The sequence below is a fragment of the Anoplopoma fimbria genome, chromosome 7 (assembly GCF_027596085.1).
Source record: "Anoplopoma fimbria isolate UVic2021 breed Golden Eagle Sablefish chromosome 7, Afim_UVic_2022, whole genome shotgun sequence".
In the NCBI taxonomy this organism is placed as follows: Eukaryota; Metazoa; Chordata; class Actinopteri; order Perciformes; family Anoplopomatidae; genus Anoplopoma; species Anoplopoma fimbria.
In genome coordinates this window covers 18,101,993-18,127,035 of record NC_072455.1, presented here as the reverse complement: position 1 = coordinate 18,127,035, position 25,043 = coordinate 18,101,993, and the positions used below count along the sequence as shown (strand labels likewise).

Here is a 25,043-nt window from a genome sequence, read left to right as displayed (position 1 = left end):
ATTCTTGCCAACAAATGATGCTGCTACCTATCTTCCTGGTGACGCTTGATTTATCTCCCAGCGTAGGCCCTGGGGACTTTCTGCCTGTAGGCCCATTTTAAACTAAGCCTCATTCCAGGGGGAGAATGTGTGAAAATGAGGGTTGGGTCATATTATTTTTTATAACCACAGTCATATGAATATGAATGTGTCACATACTGATGAAAAACAATAATTTGATGTGCAAGGTGTGAAGTACGATTTCTGGCGTGTGTGCTTGCATCTTTGCAGGCAGGCTTGCATTCGCACGCCCAATATACTCTTTCCACAGCATAAAGGAATCCATCCTGAAATATTCCATTGACAGGCCCCATTGAATTGCTGACCAGGGTTAGCCTTTTGAACCATTCCTGCTGAGATACTGAGCCCATCTCAAGAGCATCTCTGCAAGTGTCAGATTCTTCGGCCGGCTACCCAGTGGTGCCACTGCTGTGCTGGCCTTCAGACTGACGGATGGGGAATCGGAAAAGAAAGGCAGAAATGCCACTGCTTTGACTTTTTAAGGCATCAAGTCCCGTTCGTTACGCACAAAGAGCGGCATCTTCTGCTGCTTCGAGTCAAAAGAAATTCTCTGGGGAGATTATGTGGCTGCATGCACTGTGCAGCGGCAACAAAAAGATTCTAATCCTTTCCCTGGACCATTATTCAATCTCTATTTTTGAGAAAATGGGGGGAAATTCAGGGGTTTGTTGGAACAATACAAAACTACTCCCATCAACACTCAAATAGAATAGCACTCAATTCTCTGTATTTGTAATCTACACACTAATCAATACGCATACTGTATCACTGATCCCCCCCCCCCCGCCATCTCTCTCCTTCTCTCACTTTCCCTAGCGAGCACACACACACCAAGGCCTGCCTTTAAGTACAGATTTTTCATTTCCAGTCGCTGTCACCATGGTAACTTCCAATGTCCGACTTGGGCCAGGATGTGCTTCCAGCACTTTCCTTCTTCAAAGCCCTTTTTCAAAGCCTAAAACCGCATTGCTTCACTTACGGTCCCCCATAGTGCTCGGCTTCTAGGAGGGTGTTTGGCTTCTAATTACCTTATATGACAATCAGACGAATAGGTGCGTCCCATAACAAACAACTCTATCTATACAAGCCACAAGGTTTAGCAATAAATACACCTCGCTTTAAAGCTGCTGTTTTACAATCCTTCAAGTAAAAGCAAACAGAGTTGAAGAGACTGAGCATGACCTTGCAGTTTCTTAACCAGCCATTTCAGACTGTATGTTTCCATGCTCATTTTAACCTTTTTATACATTCAAAATGGCCACCTTTGTTGTCATGAAGAAGAGAGTCTTGGCAGAGCCACACAAGCGACAATCAAATATTCCTGTGTTGACCGATCAATAAGAGCCCGCCCACCGCCTCCCCGACCTTCCTCGTTCACATCTCAATAATGAAAGACGAGCAGGGGTTATGAGTAACCTTAGCGTTCGATACAGGAGGGGTCAGGCGTCGATAGCTCGGCAAGGGTCCAGGCTTGCATCGGCATGCAGGAAATAACCACGGGTCTTAAGGATTTGTCCTGAAGGAAGCACGGTTGAGATTAAAAGCTTGGGCTTGACTGAACTCTCCTGTCTCCTGTGTCAATACGCCCAAGGTACTGTCAGTCAAGACTTAAGTCTGAGGGGAAAGTAATTTACTGGCCCAGAAAGGCACAAAGGCACTAATTTAGTACAAGATGTATCACTTACTGTATGTTGATGGAAGGATGGCAGCTGTGGCAAAATACACTCCAGAGTGCATTGACATATTCAACATTTGCAAGATCCTTATGAAGATATACTTTTAAAGGCAAACATTATTCATAAACCTATCAATTACTCCATCTTACTGCTTTTTGAGAAATCAACTTTTTGAGTCTATAACCAATTTTGTCAGATTGACACTGACAAAACTGAGATAACTGCAAATTATATTGTTGACATTTTGGCAAATTGGCACCATTAAAAGAATGCTGAATTTGCCAATAGCAGTTCCTTAATGTAAAGTACCCACGGATGAAGATACAACTGTCACTTGATTAGTTTAGTGCTGAAGAAAACTTGGCAAGTTTGAGTTTTAAGGTGTGTCTTTCTATTATTTCTAAACAGATTTTGCTTTAAAATGAATTAATTAATCATAATCCAGCCTTTTTTAAGCACTAGAGGCATTGTTGTCTTTTTTTAAGTGTGGAAACATGACTCTTTGCTTTCATGACATCTTCCTCTGTAGCTACATTTCAGAAGCCCTACATCATGTTCACTGGCTGTGACTGCTTCAGATTTATGCACAGCTTGCGTTTGGCAGACCAGGAGTGCAAGCAAGGTGAACAAGGAGGGAATTAGAAGTACAAATACTGATAGAGTTCTGGCCCTTTGCTGCACTCATAGAGGTGACAAGGCGTTCCTTGTATTTCACCGCACGCAGCACCACTGTCCCATTGAATTTATCAAGTGAAGACAAGGCATTTAACTGTTTTTCAACTTCTCTTACATACCAGGTCTTCTGAGATACAGTCTGAGGAAGAGGGGGGGGAGTCGCAATCAGGTGGAAAACAAAGTCTAGAGAGTGTCATCCTGTCTGTTTGTTTCTGCTCGGCTTGTTTCCCAACTGCGGTATGTATTTGGTGTCAACGTCTGTTTGTAGCAGAAGATTTATTGCAAAACACTTTGAAAAAATGAGAGTTTTTTGGAGCACACCTTGTTGTGCTGTTGTACAGAACATAAAACGCGTTATCCTCACCTAATTCCATCATTTCTGGCACCTATGATGACCTGAGTCCTGTCTCACAAAACAGGATTAGTGGGTAGACAAGCTAACGTTGGGCTTAACACTCACTGCTTCTCACAAAGACTTCTCAAGTTCAAACCGAGTTCTGTTGCTATGGTTTCTAATGCCGCATACCAGAGCTCTAAGAATCTGTTTTTGTCCAGGCTTGTGGATAAAAAAGGCACCACCAATCCTACAGGGTACCAACAAAGACAAACGTACTGCATTCACATGGAAAAGGAGCTGGTTCTAGGTAGTTAGAAAACAGATGATGGATTTATTAATTCAGTAAAATAATTAATATTTGTTACACAGGCATGATTTTCACTCATAAAACAGAGTCTCCTGCAAGAAATAGTAGATAAAGAGTTCTTATTATCAGTAACACATTTGATTCAATATATACTATGATACAATGCCTATAAAAAGTATTCACCCCCTTGGATGTTTCACCCTTTTGTTGCTTTTATACATGAAATCATGGTCAATATAATTTGGCTTTTTTGACAAGAATTTGCAAAAAAAAAACAACTCTTTAATATCAAAGTGAAAACAGATTTTTACAAAATAATGTCAATTAATTAAAAATATATAAGGTAAAGTAAATGATTGCATAAATATTCACCCCCCTCAGGTCAGTATTTAGTAGATGCACCTTTGGCTGCAATCACAGCACTGAGTCTGTGTGGATATGTCTCAATCAGGCTGGCACATCTGGACACTGCAATTTTTCTCCATTCTTCTTTGCAAAACAGCTCAAGCTCTGTCAGGTTGCTCGGGGATCGGGCGTGAACGGCTGTTTTCAAGTCCAGCCACAAATTCTCGATTGGATTGAGATCTGGGCTTTGACTAGGCCACTCCAGAACATTCACCTTGTTGTCTTTGAACCATTTCTGTGCAGCTTTTTCTGTATGCTTGGGGTCGTTGTCTTGCTGGAAAATAAATCTTATTCTCCCAAGTCGTAGTTCTCTTGCAGACTGAGTCAGATTATCCTCCAGGATTTGGCGATATTTTTCTGCATTCATGTTCCCCTCTACCTTTACAAGCCTTCCAGGGCCTGCTGCTGAGAAGCATCCCCAGAGCATGATGCTGCCACCACCATGCTTCACGGTAGAGATGGTGTGTTTGTGGTGATGTGCAGTGTCTGGTGTTCGCCAAACATAGCGTCTAGTCTGATGGCCAAAAAGCTCAATTTTTGTCTCATCAGACCAAAGAACCTTCTTCCAATTGACCTTGGAGTCTCCCACATGCCTTTGGGCGAATTCCAGGCGAGATTTCATATGAGCTTTTTTCAACAGTGGCTTTGTCTTTGCCACTCTCCCATACCGCTTCGACTGGTGAAGAACCCGGGCAACAGTTGTTGTATGTTCAGGCTCTCCCATCTGAGCCACTGAAGCTTCAGAGTGGTCGTAGGTGTCTTGGTGGCCTCCCTCACCAGTCTTCTTCTTGCCCGGTCACTCAGTTTGTGAGGAGCTCTAGGCAGATTTAAACAAGTGCCATACTTCCATTTCTTAATGATGGATTTAACTGAACTCTGTGGGAAGTCCAGTGAGTTGGAAATCTTTTTGTAGCCATCTCCTGACTTATACTTTTCAATGATCTTTTCTCTGAGTTACTTGGAGTGTTCTTTTGTCTTCATGTTGCAATTGTAGCAGGAATACTGATGAACCAGAGACTGGACCTCCCAGACACAGGTGTTTTTATACTACAATCACTTGACGCACATCAACTGCACTCAGGTGATCTCCATTTCACTAATTGTGACACTGCTGGCATCAACTAGCTGGACCTCTGTTGAATTAGGTCAGTCACTTTAAAGGGGGTGAATATTTATGCAAACACTTATTTTACACTATATATTTTTAATTAATTGACATTAGTTTGTAAAAATCTGTTTTCACTTTGACATGAAAGAAGCTTTTTTTGCAAATTCTTGTCAAAAAAGCCAAATTATATTGACCATGATTTCATGTATTAAAGCAACAAAAGGGGAAAACTTCCAAGGGGGGTGAATACTTTTTATAGGCATTGTATATAGCTGCTTAACTATTCTCAAGTATTCCTAACAGTGACTGCAGTTTTTATATACATGTATATGATGTCCTGACCTGAGTATAAAATATTTAACATAAGAATTCAGATTTCTAATGTGTGAAGTATTCGTTTATTCCTTCTCCGCATTAGCAGCACTATTAGTTTAAGTGCCGTTAAAATCTTGTTCTATTTCTTGTATTTAAAAATTATACTTTTAAATGCCAAACTTGCTTGCTTCATGAGAAAGACAAGGTGCTATTACTATTTAATTAAAATATAACATTAGTATTTAAATATAACTGCATTCCGCCTTTGTTTTACTTGTAATATCTTAAACTGTCTGTGACTAAGCTGAGTTATATTATTATATACTGCTGCAACCTAATTTGCCAAGTGGAATTAACACTTTCATCTTATCTCTGATGTGGAAATCGGAAATTAAGATTGAGAACCAAGTTGTCGTTCAAGAGTTTATTACAGCATTTGTAAATGGGCTCAGATCATAGAGAGATCGATGCTCTCCACAGAACAAGAGCTCAGTATTAAAGTTACAGCTGGCTTTTATACCTTTTCTCTTAATGATATAGGTTCCTGTTAAGGGTATACAATTATCACAATAACTTAATATTTATTTCACACCTCACCTCAGTCATAAGTACTTGCATCATGGGGTACCTTCTTGAAACGTCTCAGAGAAAATCAGTTCCTGGCTGGCATTAACAAACATTTTAATATTTATCTCAAAAATAAACCATGACACAAACAGAAGCCTATTGACAGCTTAGTGAAATGTGATGTCAAATCAAGATGGCTTGGAAAGGAAAATTCTCATAACTAATCAAACAGCAACTGATATCCAAGTCGCAAGTGAACAGCATTGTAAACAACAATATCCGGGGCAGGGGGAGTTAAGTCAATTCCATCAAATTTTCAAGGTGACACGAGAAACCTGATTGGGTGACGACAGTGTCAGCAACCAAAAGGGAACAAAGGTGCAGTGGTGTCTCAGATGAACCACCTTTTATCTCTGCTGCATCCCTCTATTTAATTCTCTATGAACACTGTTTCACTCCCTTCCTTCCAAACATACTCGGTGTATCCTTCTACCTCTTTGCTCCTATGACACAGATTGAGATTACAGCAATACTTTTCGTTGTATTTTTGAGTGGTTTAAGCCAAAAGGACGGATAAAGCACGGTCTACTTGCAAAATTCTTAACTCCATCTATGATAGAGGCACTTCAAGCCATTTTTTGGCTCCTCAGGAGCTTGCTAGAAAAACAAAATACAGTAACTTACTTCCATTTTTGGGGCTCAAACACTTTATATGCTAGGGGTGAAGTAAATGATTCTTACCCACAAAATTCAATTTTCGAGGATTAGCATCAAACTACAACAAATGGTGATAATTATGATTATTTGAATCATTAAATTTAAAAAAAACTACTCAGGTCTCCCTTGAAAATAAATATCTTAATATCAATGGGAATTACCTGGTTAAATAGAGGTCACATACATTCCTTCTACTGAAAATCCATTTAAGTAAGTTGTTAAACCTACTCTCTTTGCTTTGTTACTAATGTAAATAGCCAAGCTTGGATATCAGAATTGATGCAATTCATTTTGGTGTTCTGCCATGCCGTATTCCTCTAAAATCCAGAGCAGGGCATCACAACCTCAACTAGACATTAAGAGCCCACCCTCTGCAGCCCCCACCTCAATGAGCACATGTATTAAGGTCCATGACAGCACCCACAAAACCCCCCTCTCCTGCTTTATACGCAGCCCTTTTGAACATAGTCTAAGCCAGTGGTTCTCAACCTTTTTTCAGTGATGTACCCCCTGTGAAATACTTTTTTAGCCAAGTACCCCCTAACCAGCGCAAAGCATTTTTGGTTGAAAAAAAGATGTAATACTAAGCGCTCTGCCATCAGTGTCTGATTTATTAAACTGTCAACACTGACGATTGCATTGTTGCATTAAATTCAGTTTATGAACTTACACTTATATTTTATTGAATATTTCTTAAATAACAATTTTTAAAGGATTTTTGAATGGATGCTAATTTTAAATATATTTTTTAAAAATCTCACGTACCCCCATTTGAGAACCACTGGTCTAAGCAAATGGTGAGTGGGCTATAAGCTACACTCTTTTACGTTGCAGCATTACGCTGTGGCAACTACATGCACTTTCCTTATAATGACACCATAGTAAGGAACAACCACGGTCGCGTGGCTGAGAAGGCCACTGATGGAATTAAGGCTCATGAATAAGAATGCAGCGCTGGGTAAGTGAGAGCTCTCCCACTGTGCGATATTGACATGCTCCAGGTCAGAAAATAGCCCCGCAAAATTAGCTTTCACAAGCAAGTATGGGGCCAGCAGGAGACCCAAGTCTAGACACAGACAAAAGCCTCAACAGGAACGTGTGTCTCACTGAGTATGAGGGAGTGGTGGGGTGAGGTGGCACAATCAATTAGGCTTATGAAAGACAGATCTTCCATCAGAGCAGTTTAGTGCATTAGTATCTACATGGGCACAACAATCCAACATGGAGTCACCTATTTTCGGGTGGTTTTATGGATTTTTTTTTTTCCATCATTTTGATATATTTAAGATATTAAAAAACGAAATGAGGCTTGAGATAATTTGAAATGAAAAGATTATGTCACAAAAATCTAATCATATCGTGATTAAAAAAGGAAAAACCATTATTTTCACTTGGACACTTAGACTTGGACGTATTTGAAACTTAGCTCCCTGAAGACTTGGCTTGACTTGACTTGAGTTTGAAAGGCTATAACAAACAAGACTCAAGTTTTCATCTGTCTCATGTTAATTTAACAAACAATAAAAACGAAATGAGGAAGTGACAGACAGGCCTTGCAAAGCCACAACACTCAAATATTGATTTATCAGTTAGGCCACATATGTGGTGTTAGGCATGTAAGAACGCAGTATTAGCACAATATCCAAAGCAAAATGCCTTTTGTAGACCCGACTTGAAGTAAAAGATTTAAAAACAATCCAAGTAGGTCTATTTGATATCGTAAATACAGACATTAGAAGCACCAGTGCTTCTACAACAGTGACATTTTTTTTTTAATTTAGGAAGAAACAAATCAGGACGTCATTGGTAATAAAATGGCAGTTCAGGCTGATGATGATGATTAGAACAAGTTAAACCATGTCCCTCCCTTACGGGACAAGGGATGCCTAATTAAATTCATCTCTTGTCATACATTCTAAAACACACTGGGAGTCATGCACAACTAATATTAACCCTAAAGATAAGTGCCGACTAGTGAAAATTTCCATATGGATTACTGGATATGTATAGAGTTCAAGTGGCAAACTCTATGACTATTCAGCTGCTGTGGCTAGATCAAAGTGAATTATGCAACTGTGCTATGAAACATTGATTACAAGAGTGTCATCAGTTTTACATTTTGAAGAGTGATTATTTAAGCTTCCGGCTGCATAATAACCATGCAGGTGGGTCCAGCACCTGTAAATCAAACGGAAGGATAGTTATACCATTTTAATTGATTTGGATTTAAAGTTAAAAAAATATTTAATTAGGAAAAAAGGAAGTGGGATTGCAACATTTAAAGGTACCCTTTCTGATCACAAATCTAGATCTATTTTCTTGCCAAAAGGGAATGGAGGAAGCAGATGAGAGCAGAGACTGTGGGTGAATGAGACCATGCTAATAAAACAGATCCTTTGTGAGGTGCTAACTGTGCAGCCATCAGAGAGTCACGAAGGAAACAAGGTGAAACCGCTCCTTGTCTCACTCCCTTGATTTCGTCTTGCCAAGTTTGGAGGGCATGCGGCATGAATGTAGATCCCACTTTCACTGCCCTCCCAAATAAAGAACCCAGAGACTTTGGATTGTGGCTACTCATTCATGCCCGGCATAAGCTCATCAGAAAAAAAGTGATGTGACAGAGCCACAAAGAAAAAGAGAGACATTAAAGTAAAATAAAAGACACAAGACATTGGAAGAGGAGTGCTAAGGACAGCAAAAGGGACTAAAGTACAACAGTAATTGAGAGGACAGGGAGAGAGAAAGAGACAGGGGAAGATAGCAGGATTAAGAGAGGTAGAAAGTGCCTTGTAATGCTGGGCTGAGCAACGACTGGTGGCTTTCCCAGCCAAGCACTTTGAGCCATCCATCGTTTCAGTGGGACTAGGAACCTCATCGCAGCCTTAACTCTCAAAGGGGAGTCATTTTCAAGCAATGTTCGATGCCAACCAACCAAGATGACAAACATCACCCTTCACATAGACACAAAAACACACGGACCAACCACACATTTTAAATATCCATGACAAATGCTGGAAATCCAGCGTTTGAAAGAACACTATACTAGAAAGCTGTGTCCTCTTATTGCGGGACCAAAGAGTTTGACTCTTGCTCAAAAAGCTGCACAAAGCTTAGGAATTACTCAATGTCCCAACATCTGTAGTAAAGATAATGACTCATCTAAGGGACAACAATCAATCCCAATCAAAGGAAATGTATCAAAGTTACATTAGATGCCATGAAACACTAGCGATCACAACATAAACAAACTAGATCTAGTCTACACTGAGTTTCATTTCGCAATAAAATAACAATTGCACACTGGCTCTGCAGTAAAACATTATTTTCATGTTTGCATTTGTTTAACTTAAGTGATTAATACGATTGGATTCAATTAGATATGCATACTTTTATATGCAATGACAATGCTGCTGCTGCCAAAACTAAGACTGAAGCAGTTGTTTAAGCTGTATATGATTGCATAAACAAACAAATTCCCCACAATAATCCTGTTTATGTAACTATCCAGACAGTTGATTTTTTTGTTTTTTTTTTTTTAATAAATAGTCTGCTCACCCTTATCAAATGTAATCAAAATGATTACAATCATAATTCTGCTGTGCAACATTATACTGCCATCTAAAATGCATTATAAATGCAATGCTAGTTCTGCCAGACAAGTTGAAAGGAAGGTGATGACTGCAGCTGTTGCCCCACAACACCAATAGATGGGCTAGGAAGTGGTGCTATGGGGAACATTGTTCCAATAAATAAGTAATGTACACTGAGCAGAACTTAATATAACAATTTACTCAGGTTATTCTACAATTGCAGATTCATATTAAGGAAAGCCATCAGAGAAAGTTGATTTTATGTCAAACTGGTAGACTGAGGGGATCAAAGAGAGCCACAAGAAGTTTTGGACTTGCCATGAATCAGCATGAGAGGATAATATTTTTTTATCTTCGGGGAGGGATGATGAATAGCCAGGAAAGGTATTAAAGGTCTTCAAAAGTTGAACGCCCTTTCTATGTTACTAGGGGGGGGGAAATGGATCCACTGTTTCAGGGCAGAATCAAGAGACATCAAATGTACATGCTGCCTACTCCCACCTGCCAATTAAAAAAAAAAAGGAGCAGAAAACTAGTAGAACAAGGATGAAAGACTATGGAGTGCAGAGAAGGCCAAATATCAGATAGAGGGAAGGAAAAAGCCTAGTCGGCTCCCTGCTCTCTGACTAACCACCTGCTTCTGTCTGAATTAGCCCTTTCTTTACTGTTTGCACTCATCCAAGTGAAACTCACTCCCCTAGCTGACAAATGGACTGAAGCCTCCCACTTCCATTTTTTAAAACATTATAAAAACCCCATGTTTAGTGAGCCACCACTGTGACGGCCATTAATCTGATACCAAAGGACCCGATGACCAGACTGAGGGTTCCTGAGGGAAATATGCCCGCAATCCAAATATTTTTTTGAAACTCTCAAACTTCTGGATTCTTTGGCAAAGTGCTCAACTTGTAGGGGCCTAACAAAGTCTATGGGGCATTCCGCTCAGACTCTAAAAATGGACACCGTTACGGTTGATTCAAACCACTGGCTTGGTTGGAGTCAATCTGCTCCTCTTTTATCTCTATCTCCTGAGAGATATCAATCCGCTTGGTATGGGGAGATGTTCTTAAACATTCCCCATGTACCAACCCGGGCTTCCATTCCCATCTAATCACCACAGAGGCTTGTATGGCCACGTCTGGAGACCCGGGCTGACTGGATGGGCTGCAGGCTTGAAAATTTACGGCAACTAATGGGCCAAAATTGTATGCGGCAGGCTCTTATCAAAGAGGATCTGAGGAGGTTTGGATGTAGGTAGGGGCTGAAAAAATGACAGGATAATACATGTCAGGTGATGTTATCCAATGTAGGAAAATAATAGATTGAGGAATACAAAATAAATGTCTTTACTTTAAAAGTCTTTGCGAAGGCACTAGGCACACATGCACAGATGGTGTGGCAGTTTAAATTCCTACAGTAATCCAAACAACTTCCAAATGTGTTTATTACTTATCATGTTTGCTGTATGCTGCTGAAAAGGAGATTTTATTGTATCTCTCTGTGTCAGAGCTTTTATTAATATTCTTTTGCATATTAATGCTGGCATGCAAAACCACCCACCATTCTCTATTTGTTCATGCTATTACAACAGGCGTTTGTCTCCCGTTGCGCTCATCGGTCATGTTTTTGTTCTGTAATTGTCAGGTGCTCAACACATAATTGTATCATGGAAAAAAAACAGCCTCCAATGAAGAATAGGCCAGATAAACCAATGACTCTTGCATAAATAGAGAAAGGCTGGCAAGAAAAGCTTGTTGCCAGAACCTCAAAGAAACTCTGCTGAGTGATTGATGCACAATATGCAGTCATTATAATCCAATATGCTGTATGCACGGTTAAAACAAATTGTACATAATTATATATATGCTTCGTATTACATGTCTAGTTTGGGATGCCCAGTAGGAATCAAAGTAGAGGCGGTGTTGGATCCTTCCGTATGATTAAGCACTACAGAGCCCCATTTATTACATCTGCCGAATAGAACCTTTAATTTAAAGCAGCACCTGCGTGATATTTGCACCTCCAACATTAAAGTCATGCATTAATTCATCTGACATCCCATTGTTTGGGGAGTCAAATGTTTATGCAAACCTCGACTTTAAACAAGAAAGGCCGCTTCTGATAGAGCTGTGGGGGTCATGCATGAGCAACGATGGTATTACGCTCACATCTGCTCAGCACGATAAGCTCCCTCTTAATGTCAATGGCAGCTGCCTATTTGCTTTTATTAAAAACTTTATTAAGTATTTAATGCTGCTGTATGAATATTAATGTGTTTCAGCTTTTTCTAATGCATTAAGAATAAAAGACTACACTCATTACCAAATGTTTTTGCTTTTTTATCTTAATAATAAATAACTAAGACTTATCATTAATAGCAACCTTTGTTTTATTTGAGTACATGCAATCAACCAGAAGACCTTTTATGGCAACATACTTTGATAAAACACTGTGATATCTGTCTGTAAACACGATGAAAGGCTGAAAATCAAAAACAGGACAACGGCTTTGCAGGAGAGTACTAAGCAGATGGTCCCATTCTAATATGTGCCCAGCCACCCTCAGAGCTGAGGGCAAGTGAGGACAGGTAGGTATGTGTTTGTGTTTTAAGCTATTCAGAATAACACATTTTGGTTTTGACTGTTTATATACACTCACAGCTTAGCCTGATTTAGTGTTTTTCCTCTGTTGCCTCAAGAATAATGCTTATTATTATAAACAACATCAATTCTAAGATAATAGGAATTGTCTTCACCTTGAATTACATGCCTAACTATTTTCGGCAACCTCAACATTTTTCTTATCTTCCCAATAAACCTACATCTATAACACCCTCTTTCAAATGAGTGGATTTTAATGAAGATGTGCAAAAACACTAAGAAACGCGGGGGATTCTTTAGTTAATCCTACTCCACTGCTCAAACAAATATCTCATCAAATCCTCCAACTCTGAAATGGGGTCAGAAGCCAAGGATAATGAGAACAGGAACGTATGGGAAAGATCACCGGCAAAGGAGAAAGGATCCACCCATCTGCTTTCCCCTCCTTATCCCTCAATCATTCTTGTCCCTCTGTCAGCGCCTGTTTTCATCCGACGGGAGAGGAGCCATTTGTCTCATGCATTCCAGCCTGAGTGCGGTGAAGTAAATAATAGCGTGGAAGCATTTATTTTCCGCATAAACATCATTAACAGGAAGGTTGTCAAATGTCAACTGTCACAAGGCCAGCAGGTTCAAGTCACAGGTCGCACTCATTTAGTTTTATCGTCGTCAAGAGCCTCATCAAGCTGTGATATCTATTAACCTTCATCATTAGTGTCATGTGCATTAACGCAAACTGCTAGTAGACAAAAATATGTATTGTTCTTCAATGTTCCTTGAGTGTGATGACAAGTGTGATGACACGGCAGTGAAAGGAATCCCAGAGAGACTGAGGGAAAAAATGTAAAGTGATACAAAAGACAAATAGGAAAGGCTGAACAGATAGGGACAAGAAAGTGTGTGTGTGTGTTTAGGTGAATGTGTTTGGTGGGTTTGCACCTTCCTGACCTGCTTTTCCCCTTCAGGGGTCATGCACAAGCCTGCCACAATGCTATCAGCTGTCCCTTAAGGTGCCTGCTGAGGTCTACCGAGATATAAGGTGATATATAGCTTTGATATAGCCTGTAATTACTGGCCGTGAAGGCCACACCGCCTTGGGGAAAGGAAGAGGGGAACACAAAAAGAGGGAGGAGAGAGATAGAGAGACACTGGAACTCTGATGAGAAAAGGGTCACTGATGTTTGATGGCACAAGTGCCTGGCCTCTCCAGTGATTTCACACAGCATGGAAATAGCACTACATCTATACATGCTTTGGAGGGGAGGCGGATTCAACAGACGTCTCGACTCCCAAACAATAAGCTCCAAAAATAGCCCACAAGGGAATAGCGAGGATTGCAAAAACCACAGGCTGCAGCATGTGTGCAACACTATGCAAATATTGGCCTCAAATCGTGCTGAATTGATCCACGGTAGCATGTTTCAATTACAGCATCATTAGCCGCCATCTAGCGTGCAACGCGGCACCACCTATATGTGACATGTTTCTACAGAGGCTGCGGATTCAGTGCAGCCATGATGCTCGCGGCACAAAAGGAGGGACGACTAATGAAAGAGAGCCATTCATTTCATCCTTGTCACAGCGTGGTGCGAGACAACCTTCATTTTGGGATGCATTACCAGCACTCACAAGCTCAGTGGTGTGCTATCACTCAGATACAGGCTGCTATTAGCTCTCGCTTAAAAGACTGTAATGGAACCAAACACCTTGCCGAAGTGGCCTGGTATACACCTCTATGAGTGGGCTTAACTGGAAAAGGTAGCACTTGGGTTTACTAGCTGAATATCAATAGAGCGCTGCTAGTGACCAAGGGGGCTGCCTGAATGTATATTGACAGCTAGTGAGAGCCGGTGACATGGTTGGGCATTTGCTGGTGATGGATGCGAGCCTGGCACACAGACTAAGCCGGCAGCAGCGTGGCTCATCTTTAGACGGGATGTGAATGCTAACTACAACACTTGCCAGTCACCACGACTTAACTGGTGCCAGCAGGAGAGGCAGGTGGTACACGGGCTAGGCGGAAAAAAAAAAAAAAAAAAAAAGGGAGCAAAGTCCCACAAGAGGAAAATACTATCAATGCATTCACAAGCATGCTAATTAGATTGTAAGGCAACGCTCACATTATTACACCTTAACCTGTTTATATTTGTTAAATGAAACATAATCAGACTGGAATGGTTGCCAATCTTTTCACGGTCTCTGCTGTGTGTTAGTTCTACACTATGTACTAAATATATACACAGTAATAGCTGGTGGAATCCAAGATATGTACATGCTATACCAGTTTATTCAAAGACAACAATCAACTACTACCTTAGAACTATGATGCCAAACAAAATTCACAAAGGAGTTGCATTTCCATTTCCTTTGTGCATCAAGTATATCTTAGCATGCATACCGACTTTTTGGAGTTTACTACCTTTTGTCCAGTGTGAACACGTCACAAAACCTGCTTTGAATAGGTATGTATTACAATTTGACACAGCCTCTAATGTCCTTAGAATGGGAGATAATTTAAAGATTAAGTAGACTTCAAGTAAGATATAAGTGAAAATGATCAGGATAGCACCACAGTCCCATTCATATTAAACATGTTTTATATTTGCAAGACGCCTTGCAGATTGCATCACTTTGGCTAGCTGGACTTTCAACAGTGTCTGTACTTTGAAAACTATTACTGAGGGCATTAGCAGTTTCGGTTTTTATCTGACGAATAAATCCACTTGGCAAAAACATAGTAAAGGGATCCTTATCAAAAATGCATGGTTATGTTGCGTTCCATGAAAGAAACCCATTATTGAGCAATATAACCATTATTTATAACCCTATTCTTTTAAACTCAAATATTGATTATACTGAATAGAGCTACAGCGAATATACATACAAATTCACCACCATAAACAACAAATAACAACCCAATAGTAATAAATGAAGCCATCCATTTCATGTCTCCCTTTTGTGTTCTGTAGTCTACAACAAATCTTTTCAGACATTAGCACAGTAATCACACAACTCATTGAAACCACAATTATTGTGTAAATCAGGTTACTGCAAACCATGTGACTGCTTTAATCAAACCATTACATTGTTTGGGTTATAGTGTGCCTGTAAACATACTGCATGATCAATAAAGGGGGAGAAAGGAAACGGGACAGAACGAGACCGGGGAGGAAAATCAAGCTTAAAATATTAATGAAAGAGTGTGCTTGCATCACTGCTGATAGCGACTCATTGAGAAATATAAATTAGACAATATACTGAAGAAAAACATGTTGAAGAATGACAAAATCTTGTGCTTACAGGCTACACATTTGATCAAAGGGTGTTGGTTGTAATTGAAAAAGAGATTGCAACACTTTAAATTTAACTAAGACATATATATATATCACGGATCACATTATCCTCGCTGGAATCACACGGATTTCAACTACATTCAAATCTTTGAAGACTTTTCCATTCAAATTGCTGCTTTCTGCTTCGCTCATGTTTTCTTTTAACCCTAATGAGCTTAGCAGCAGGTGCCTAGCAACGGCTCTGACAGCTCCACAATAAAATAGTCGGGGGTGGCGACTGTTTGTTGTGCTAACCTCCGCATGCTAATGTGTAGCTGTGTCGCTACAGCCACAAATATCATTGAATCCTCTCACCCAATACCACCCACACCTTTCATCCACTTAGCAACTTCCTCTCCCGAGACAAAATGCTCTGGCTCTGAATTGGGTTGTGGTTGCCTTTTAGCATTGCTGAAACGCCCCCGGTAGCAACGAGATGCGAAAAAGGACTTTTTCGCTGCTACTTTATGTTTGTTTTGTGTTCTTGACAGTAGCAGGACCGGTTGATTCATTTCTGCAGGGATTTTTAGTCCAAGTAGGCGGCTGGAGAACAAGGGAGCCGCAGGGTGCATCAATTATCTGACAACATGTTTCAAACTACCTCTTTTCACCATCAGCTGCTTTTTTTCACACAGCTGATTATCTGAACTCTATGGTACCAAGCTAAAAAAAGCCAAGAGCGATTGTTTGATGAAGCCCAAAGGTCCATTAGTATTCTCAAAGGGGTCCGTCCAATGTGAAACCAAAGCTTTGGAAATCAAAAGAAGTAGAGAAAAGTTAACACAGAGTAGCAATTTAGATAAAGTCCATCCCTTGTAAGTGCTGCAATAAGTCAACAAAAGAGCCAAGATGGACTATACATATGTTCAGTCCACACCCGCCTATAGCTCTGCAGTTTCTAGAGTCTGGACTTCTTGGTTAAACCCCGAAACTTGTGTATATATTACCTTAATGTGAGCAATCAATTATACTGCAAAAACCAAAGCACGGTGAGACTACAATGTGTCTGCCTGACAAATAGGTTTCCAGGTCCCCGTTTGTGCACCACGGGGTCATTACTCTGGAAACAAGAATCACATGTGGCAGCAAAGCTCATCGAGGAAAATTCCATTTTGACAAATTACTGTTAATATATATTACTTCAAATAACCATTGCTTTGTGTCAGAGCACATTTATGAGTGATTTTGGATTAGCAACCAGGTACGGTGAGGTTTACTGGGATTCAATTAATCAATTACAAGGGTGTGTTACTAAGCTACACACCAACCCAAAGGAGGGTTTTCGTAAAGCCACTAATGGCTTTACTATGTAAATATGTTCCAGTATTTTCATTTCATTTTTGCTAATCTCACGGACAAGTAGATTTTAAAATCTACGCACCATTTTTCCACAAAGCAATTACAGTTGTTTTTTGAAGAAAAAAACGTCTTGAGGAGAAACCACATGCAATTCCATTAAAGCAGACCTCAGGTGTAAACTACAGCATCTCTCATTAACTGAAGATTTGCTGATTATGTTTTCAAGATTTTTTAAACTACTCAAGTCAATTGCTTAAAAGCATAACGAAAATTTAGCTTGTGAGGGTGGCTGTGTCTGTACATATTCATACATGAAACTATTCATATCCCATTATTCTGTGGAGCTAGATTTTATTATTGTCCTTTGTTGTCATCATCTATAGAGCTTCAAAATTACTTAATATAAGAGAGCTTATATTGTAGCTCTAAATCTGAAACTCTGAAGGCAGAAAAGAAAATATAGAATTTGTATCGAATTTATGAGTACCAAAGTCAATCTGAAAATTTTTATTCTGCTCAATTTTGATGATGAGCAGAATAAACTATGATGTACCGCCTACATCCCAGCTTATAACAAGCAGAGACTTCAAACAGACAGACAAACAGACAGAGACTTCTTCCCTTTAGAATGATGTGGTTGTCTTCCCTTCACCATCCTCAGCAAAACACAATTTGACTTCCTAAATCTGGCTGCTACCTTCATGAAACATCACGAGAGCAGATGGTAGATTGAAAAATCTGGACTTTCTTGAGACACAAGAACCACTGATTTTATATTTATATAAAGAAGGTTATTTCCATGAGGGAGGATCGTCTGAGATTGTCTGGGAAGACCTTTCATAATTAATAATAAGATTTGTTAAGACATCTTATGGCATTACATTTTAAAACCAGAGACCTTTTAAGACTTTAAGGATCCCCTGATAAAAAAACATTTTGGGATATAAAGATGTGCCATTAACTTCTCTCTTGGGCTACTAACTGGAGCATGTCACAGTCCTGCAGCATATGAACGTTCATACTAAATGCTTTTTTTTTTTAACAAGAACACAAAGTGCTGGCTATGTACGATGCCCTCTGTACCTGAACAGCATTCAACGTGAATATTGACATGAAATTCCAAGATTAAGACCATTTATTAAATTCACAAAAAATCTGACACAATTATTAATGCCCGTGCCCTTACCTTTGTGACATGATCTTGTACGCATCTGGCAGGTAACACCGCGTGTTCTCCATCTGTGCTGGGTCTGCGTCGCAGATCTTGTCATCGGTGCGGCCGTAGTTGGCGCTCTCAATCATGATGACGTCCGTGCCCGGGCAGCGCAGCTCGATGGGATAGCTCTCGCACGACAGCTCCCTCCTCACCACCGCCAGGGATGGGTGCTCGACTGAAGGCTACAGAGGGGAAGAAAATAAACTTAATGTAAGTAGGAGTTAATCAGATTCCTTCCCTCTCTACATTGGTTAAAGGCTTTCTGCACTTAAGTGTAAAACAACAACTTTATCCTGGAGTTAGGTTTGGCTGAGACCTGAATTTAAAAATTCTGCATCTGTTTATTCCTACAGGAAAATACAAGAACAGATTGTAAGACCTGTAATCAAAAGGTCTGACACTGAGACATATGAGAAGAGGTCGTCCTCCCTGGTCTAGAGAGAGTGGGCGGACAGGATGCTGGCTGTTTGGAGTGGGAGGATGAGCAATACCACAGGGGCCCTCGAGAGGCCGGGAGTTGAGAAAAGAGAGAGTGCGAGATTGACACAGATCAAACAGAAGGAAATGGACACGGTGTTTGCATTTGGCTGTGAGAAAATAAACATTCATTACATGGGCATTCAATGGAAAAATTAGAGACAGACAGAAACAGACAAAGAAAAACAGAGCAGAGTAAATTGTTACTATCTCTTTCCAGACCAGAATTTATAAATCATAGGGGTGCTTCATTTTTTTGGACTCTGAAGGTGATACAATGTTCTTCATCTAAGCACGCACAGGCAGAAGGGAGGAGGCAGAGGGTCAAAAGGTGCTTGTTGCCTCAAGCCAAAGCTAAAAGTCTGTTTGGCAAAAATTATCTTTTGACCGCAGAGCCAAAATGGCCAGGAGTGGTAGTGTGACCGAGCGGCGGCGGTTTCGGAGGTTGCTATTTTTCCTCTCCTTGACACAGGCGCACGCACGCACACCCACGCACGTCTGTGGAGACTCACACTCGCGCACAAGCCAGCATGTGCACAACAGACTGGAGGAGTTCTGTGTTTACAGCGAGAATAAAAAATGAGCGAGAAGCGTAAACATTGGCCTGAGTGACTGTAGGAGGACTGTGGCAGTTATAGATTTTTTTATAAACATCCCTTCAGACAAGCGTCTGAGCTGCAAAAGCCACCACGAGACGACGAGCAGCGGGGACATTCATCATGGAGGACAGACGGACGGGGGGGGGAGAAAACGGCACAGAGTGATTCCAAATGTGAGAGTTGGGCTAGGTGATAACACCTGGAATCAATATCATGATGAATTGTCACATTTACCTTGGTAACAATAAATAAAACCGCATTTTGTTTTTTAACATACACAAGATTCTCTGGGATTCTCATCAGTTCAGTGAGTGATAGAATAATCTCAATTCATGCTCCAATCACTTCTTTTACTCTGAGCTTTAAACCACACCTCAATGGGATGACCATTTGTCATCCTGTTCGAACTAATAGTAATAGTCATGTTGAAATTATTTTGTACTCGCATGTATTTTAAAACGAGCAAATTTATGGCAAAAGGCCGTGACAATTGCCTAACTGATAAACTGCTCTCTGTCTTTGTACAGTGTGAGATTGTTTCTTTTTTTCTCAGCTATGTAATCAGTATATCATATGGCATGGATGTCACTCAGGTGAAAGTACAAATTGCTCACATTCACTCTGCAAACTGTAATAATGACTATTCTTCCCGCAGAAGTTACATTTAACTTTGTTCAGCATCGTGTTAACTCATACGGTATTTAAATAATCAGCTAAGTGCAACAGTGTCGACATGACTTACTCCATTTGAAATAAAACCACATAAATAATGGAAGCATGAACCCACAGATGGTTTTCACTCAGCTCTGTATTTCTGCTCCTCTCTACAGAGCATCATAGCATCTTTCAGCTCATTGCTTTGGTTTTACAGCATGCAACTTCACCGTTTTATTGTACATAATGCCTTTTTCACTTGTTCAAATGTCATCCAGGTACCACTCCTTATTTTTCTTTAAAAATGAACCATAAAGCATGAGAGAAATCACAAAGACATGCAGAGGTGAAACAACAAAAGAAGCCCCTCATTATCTTGTCACTTCATTGCGTCGTAGAAATCCTCCAGACCCCAACACAGTAAAGCACACTTGCCATGGAAACATCACAAATTGGAATAATTGTATTCGTTCTGGTGATGAAAGCCATCAATTATCCTCCTCTTAATGGGAAGATGTATTCCGCCCTCTGAAAAGTAGTGGTATGGATCGCACCAAACTTCTTTGAAACTGACAACCGCAAAGAAAAAGGATAACATGGGTTGATTTGGGCAGGTGCATTTAGATGAATGACAAAAGAGTAATTAACTCTTAATGAAAAATACCAAACTCGCTTTGTTAAATGATCTTCATTCTTTTGTTTGTGGTTTCTCTTTTTGGAGAGCTGCCATCCAAAGTGGAGAAAAAAAGAAGAAGTAAAAGCCACAGTAAATGGTTTCTATTATACAACCTTATGAATCTGAATCTTGACTAATTTGATCTCTTTGATTTCTCTTTATCAATAATTATTCTAAGCCATGTTGACGTGAAAAGGAGAGGGCTCAATACATGCCAGCTTCCCCATTAAAAACATGAAAAAAACATCAGAGAGTTGCGAGCATGGCGGCGTCAACATGGGTACCAGCAATCCCCTAATGTAAGCGAGTAAATGCATGCCAATGGTGTCTCGGATTACCCGCCTAGTCAACAACTGTAGTGTAATTACATTTGTGCCCGGAGGCGGTGATTGATAGGGCTCATATTCCTCGGGTGCCAGAGCCAGCATCCTGCCCGACTCGCAGGCATCGCCGTCTACCCGTGCACATCACTGGCAGAGCTATCGAAAAATCAAAATAGTCTTATTGAAAGTCCATTCTCTTATCTTAGGTCTATGTTCTATTCACTTAATCTCTCTTCCCCCTCTCCAGCTCATACTGTAGAGGGGTATTGACATGCAGAACGTATCTCTTTCTTCTCCACTGCAGATTCTCCCGGGATAATTCCTCTGCGTGCACAGCAGAATATGGGGAAAAAAAGAAGTAGTAGTTTTGGGGAAAGCCAAGTGTCAGGGTCAAGCTGGATACTTCCATTATATTCACACTACAGCAGTGTTTTTTTAATCACGATGCCTACAAATGACATAACTCACAAATGAATATTTACCAAAATGCAATTACTCATCGAAAAGGGCAACTTAAAGGTCAGAGAGAAAAATGGTCATTCGGAAAATGTCGATCCCCGCAGAGCTTTTAAAAATCACTCAGAGGGGGAAACGCTTTGGAGTTTTGGTTGTGGGTTTGGAAATAGTAATATAAAGAGTAAGTGTATATAGTAAGTAGAAGAATTGTTGCTCTTAAAAAAACATGGGCTTATTCTTTGTTTAATGACAGAATCCCTTCTTTGAATCACAGAGCATCGAAGTGCAGACAGAGCAGAGTAAGAATGACATTTAAAAGTCATCATTAGTACAAAACAGGGGCCTTAGGGGGCTTGTATTTTCATTTCATCTCCCAAGAAAAATGTGTCAGGGACAAGGAGTTAAGGTCAACCAGCCACACATTATTACAATGGGCCTATCTAAATAAGCCTCCGTCGCTCGGATAAGCAGATGTCAGGGACATGTGACAGCTCTCAACAACATGGTTTTAGCTCAAGTACATAAGCTCTGACACAGCGGATAATTTCCCAATAAATAATAATGCTTCCCCTACAATTAGGCAGCTGGATAGTCTGGCAAAGTGCCGAATATGTTCCCAGTAAAGGAGGGGGAAAAAATGTTAAGTCTATTAATATGTGAGGATGTAATATTTTATCCTTTAAAAAAGAGGCTCAGTCTCTGGAGTAGATGATACAAACTGAAAACTGTGTGTGTGTGTGTGTGTGTATGCAAGAGGGGGTTGCATTCAAATGAACTCTGACTTCATTGAATTAATGTAAGATAGATGGAAGAGAGAGGAGGAGATGGCAAGGGAGCTGATTCAACAGATCAAATGTCTCTTTCTACCAAGAATTGCTGGATGGGCCCGGCCCCCAGAGCTAGTGATTAATTAGTGCATGAATCTGGATACCGTTATTTGATTAGACCAATGGCAGCCTGTCACACCCACTTCCTAGTTTGCAACAAATGACATTTTCGAGGGAAAAAAAAAAAAAAAAGTACTTTGAATTGCAACTCAGAAAAAACAAAGTATAGCATTTTCAATAATGCATGAGGGATTATTTATCTTGAAGTGAGAAACAGTTCAGGCAAATTGTTCTCCCAAGTAAATTACGTTTACATATGGCCAGAGGCGAGAGAAATCTCAAAGGCTTTTGCGCTGAATGCCAAATTATCCAGGAACTGAACTGTCAAAGAACTCTGCAGTATAGCATTTAAGAGAACAGCATCAATAAAACAACACTTGCGCTTCATAAGACGAATATGAGGCTTGGATTCACTCTTGCTTGAATTGTCAAGGTAGTCAGACAACTTCTGACAAAGGTTTCACAGCTTTAAAAATGAGACTAAGTAAACCACTTTGTCTAAATGTGCTGCTGGATGACAGATAGCACCTCTGTAACGATGAATTCATGAGCTGACCGCGGGAACGATCGTGACAAACTTTTCAAATCGACTTGATGGCTTTTGACACTTCGACCAATGAAGCTGCAAAGCACAATTAGCATTACTCATTATGACAGGACCCAGATATCCATTCAACACGCCGTATGAACGAGCCATTTGTTTTCCTTCTACTTGCGTTCGCTGACACACATTTGAACACATTAATTGGCAACACACCGCGCACTTGAAAATTCCAGCAGAGGGGAAAGACTGATGGTGTTTTGTTTTTTTTCTTTTGCTAGGCTGCAACGTGCAAATGCCAGTTTCCAACCGTCAGTCAAACTGCCCATGATGCCTGGAGGGAAATTAGCTCTCAGTGTTAACAAATTAGCTCTGAGGGGGAACCAGATACAGTGCAGTCATAATAAACTACTGCAGCACACTGGATCAACCTCTGCATGTTGAATATTTGATGCTTTTCTTTTGTTTTTTATGTGAAGCTGCATGCAACCATTTACCTGATGAAATCGAAAAAAAATAGCAGTCATTACAGAGTAGCAGTGTATTGCTTTTTTCTCTCCTACGCTAACAGTGTATCGACACCAAGAGAGTTAATAACTGTGAAAGTTAATAAATTGGTCGGTGGAGGGTGAAAAATCTGCAGAGCACAGCAACCTCCTTCCCCCTGTGATATGCTTCCACTAGACAGTAACCTCGTGTTTGCGTACACACAAGTAACAAACACCGGTAAGTTGCCATCACTCCATAAAAGGCTTGATTCACATACTCAGAACACAGGGGTGAAGTGTCTTTCCATCCAGCAAGCACTTTCATTTAATTAATCACTACTTCAATTCATTAAGTGTATAGCCATGGCAAGAAAAAAAAAAAAAGAGAAAATGGGAGGAGAGTCTCCCATCAAGGTCTTATGTTCAAAACCACTTCGGTGTGCAAATTACAACATTAGTTTCTTAGGTCAAATCCACTCCAGTTTCCAGTCAGTGATCCCAATCAGTGATGTTCAAGTAGTTTGAATTTATTTACTTTTTTTCAGATTAGCTGAATCATTATATAATTCATCACAATTAAAGGGAACTTTTGATTGAAAAATACTTCCTGTTACTAGTTGCTTTAATTGACAATTCAGAATACATTTTGGTCGTTTCACAATGTTCCTTCCCTTAATGTAAACGGAGCAGAGATGTGAGTCCTGCTTCCTATCAGAAGTGCCGTTCAAGCCCGAGGTGCGTCTGTGGAGCTGGCAGCTTCCATGGCAGCGGCTCCTGATGCGAGCTGGGCTTTGTTCAGCTCCCGTCATGTCTGACATCGTTTTGCTATTTCCTCTCCTTTCATTGCCTTCCCCCTCTTCCCTGTAACCCACCCACATGTGCAGGCATAACTCAGGGGAACATCTCAGCCAAGACTAATGCACCTTGGCCCTCACCTAGTGTACGGTGCCTCCCAGGCTAAAATGAACACAATCCCTGTCACACATACACATTTAAGATACACACACACACACACACATACATATACACACACAACTCCCAGAGCAGGCATGACTCAACATGCCCCCATAGTAACACATGCCCTGATTGTAATTGAGGTCAAAGAAAAGAAACAACGGGCTGATTTTCGTCTTGTGTGAGGGGGTAAAGAGGTCTTTTCCTCACTCTTCTTTTACCACATATCATCAGATAAAATTGCCTAAGAGCACACTAGAGGCAAGAGCTAGCTAAATGTAGCTTTTCGAACTGGGAACTGCAACGTGCAACCTCGCTAATCTGAACCTCTCAGGGAACAGAGGTTGTTCAGCCTCCAGACAAGGAAAACACTGGAGTACAGGGGCCGGGCATTCAATGTGAAAGAAAACATGCAGACTTTCTAAAGCATCTTGAGGGAGCTATTTTGGTGTTAAATTGGAGGTGCTTCTTACAGATTTCACAGCTAGACACATCCGTGTAAGACTTGGTGTATTTTTCCAACGGTAACACTCTTAAACACTTCCTCATAGCCGTGTTCAGGATCATCTTTGGAAATTTTAAATTAAAAAAATGGCTGATATTCTAGTCTTTCTACACAAAATAATATTCCAGTTAGCTTTCATTATTGTTATTTTGTTTTTTGCACAGTCCACTTAAGTAACTCATATTTGAAGTGGTGGTAACTCAAAATTATGTTCGATCAAGTTGGCCACTTCTATGAATTTGTACATTTTCTGAATCATTGGAATTTCTAAAACCTCAA

At 40.3% G+C, this 25,043-nt stretch overlaps 1 protein-coding gene across 3 annotated transcripts in view; it reads right to left on the bottom strand.

The window, feature by feature from the left end:
- Positions 1-25,043, bottom strand: part of LOC129093018 (adhesion G protein-coupled receptor L3-like) — a 211,525-nt gene that overhangs the window by 105,398 nt on the left and 81,084 nt on the right. For all 3 annotated transcript variants that reach the window (XM_054600880.1, XM_054600882.1, XM_054600881.1), the window contains one exon: positions 18,175-18,386. In XM_054600880.1, coding sequence (XP_054456855.1) covers positions 18,175-18,290 — 116 coding nt within the window. In that variant the 5' untranslated portion in view covers positions 18,291-18,386. The remainder of the gene's footprint in view (positions 1-18,174; positions 18,387-25,043) is intronic.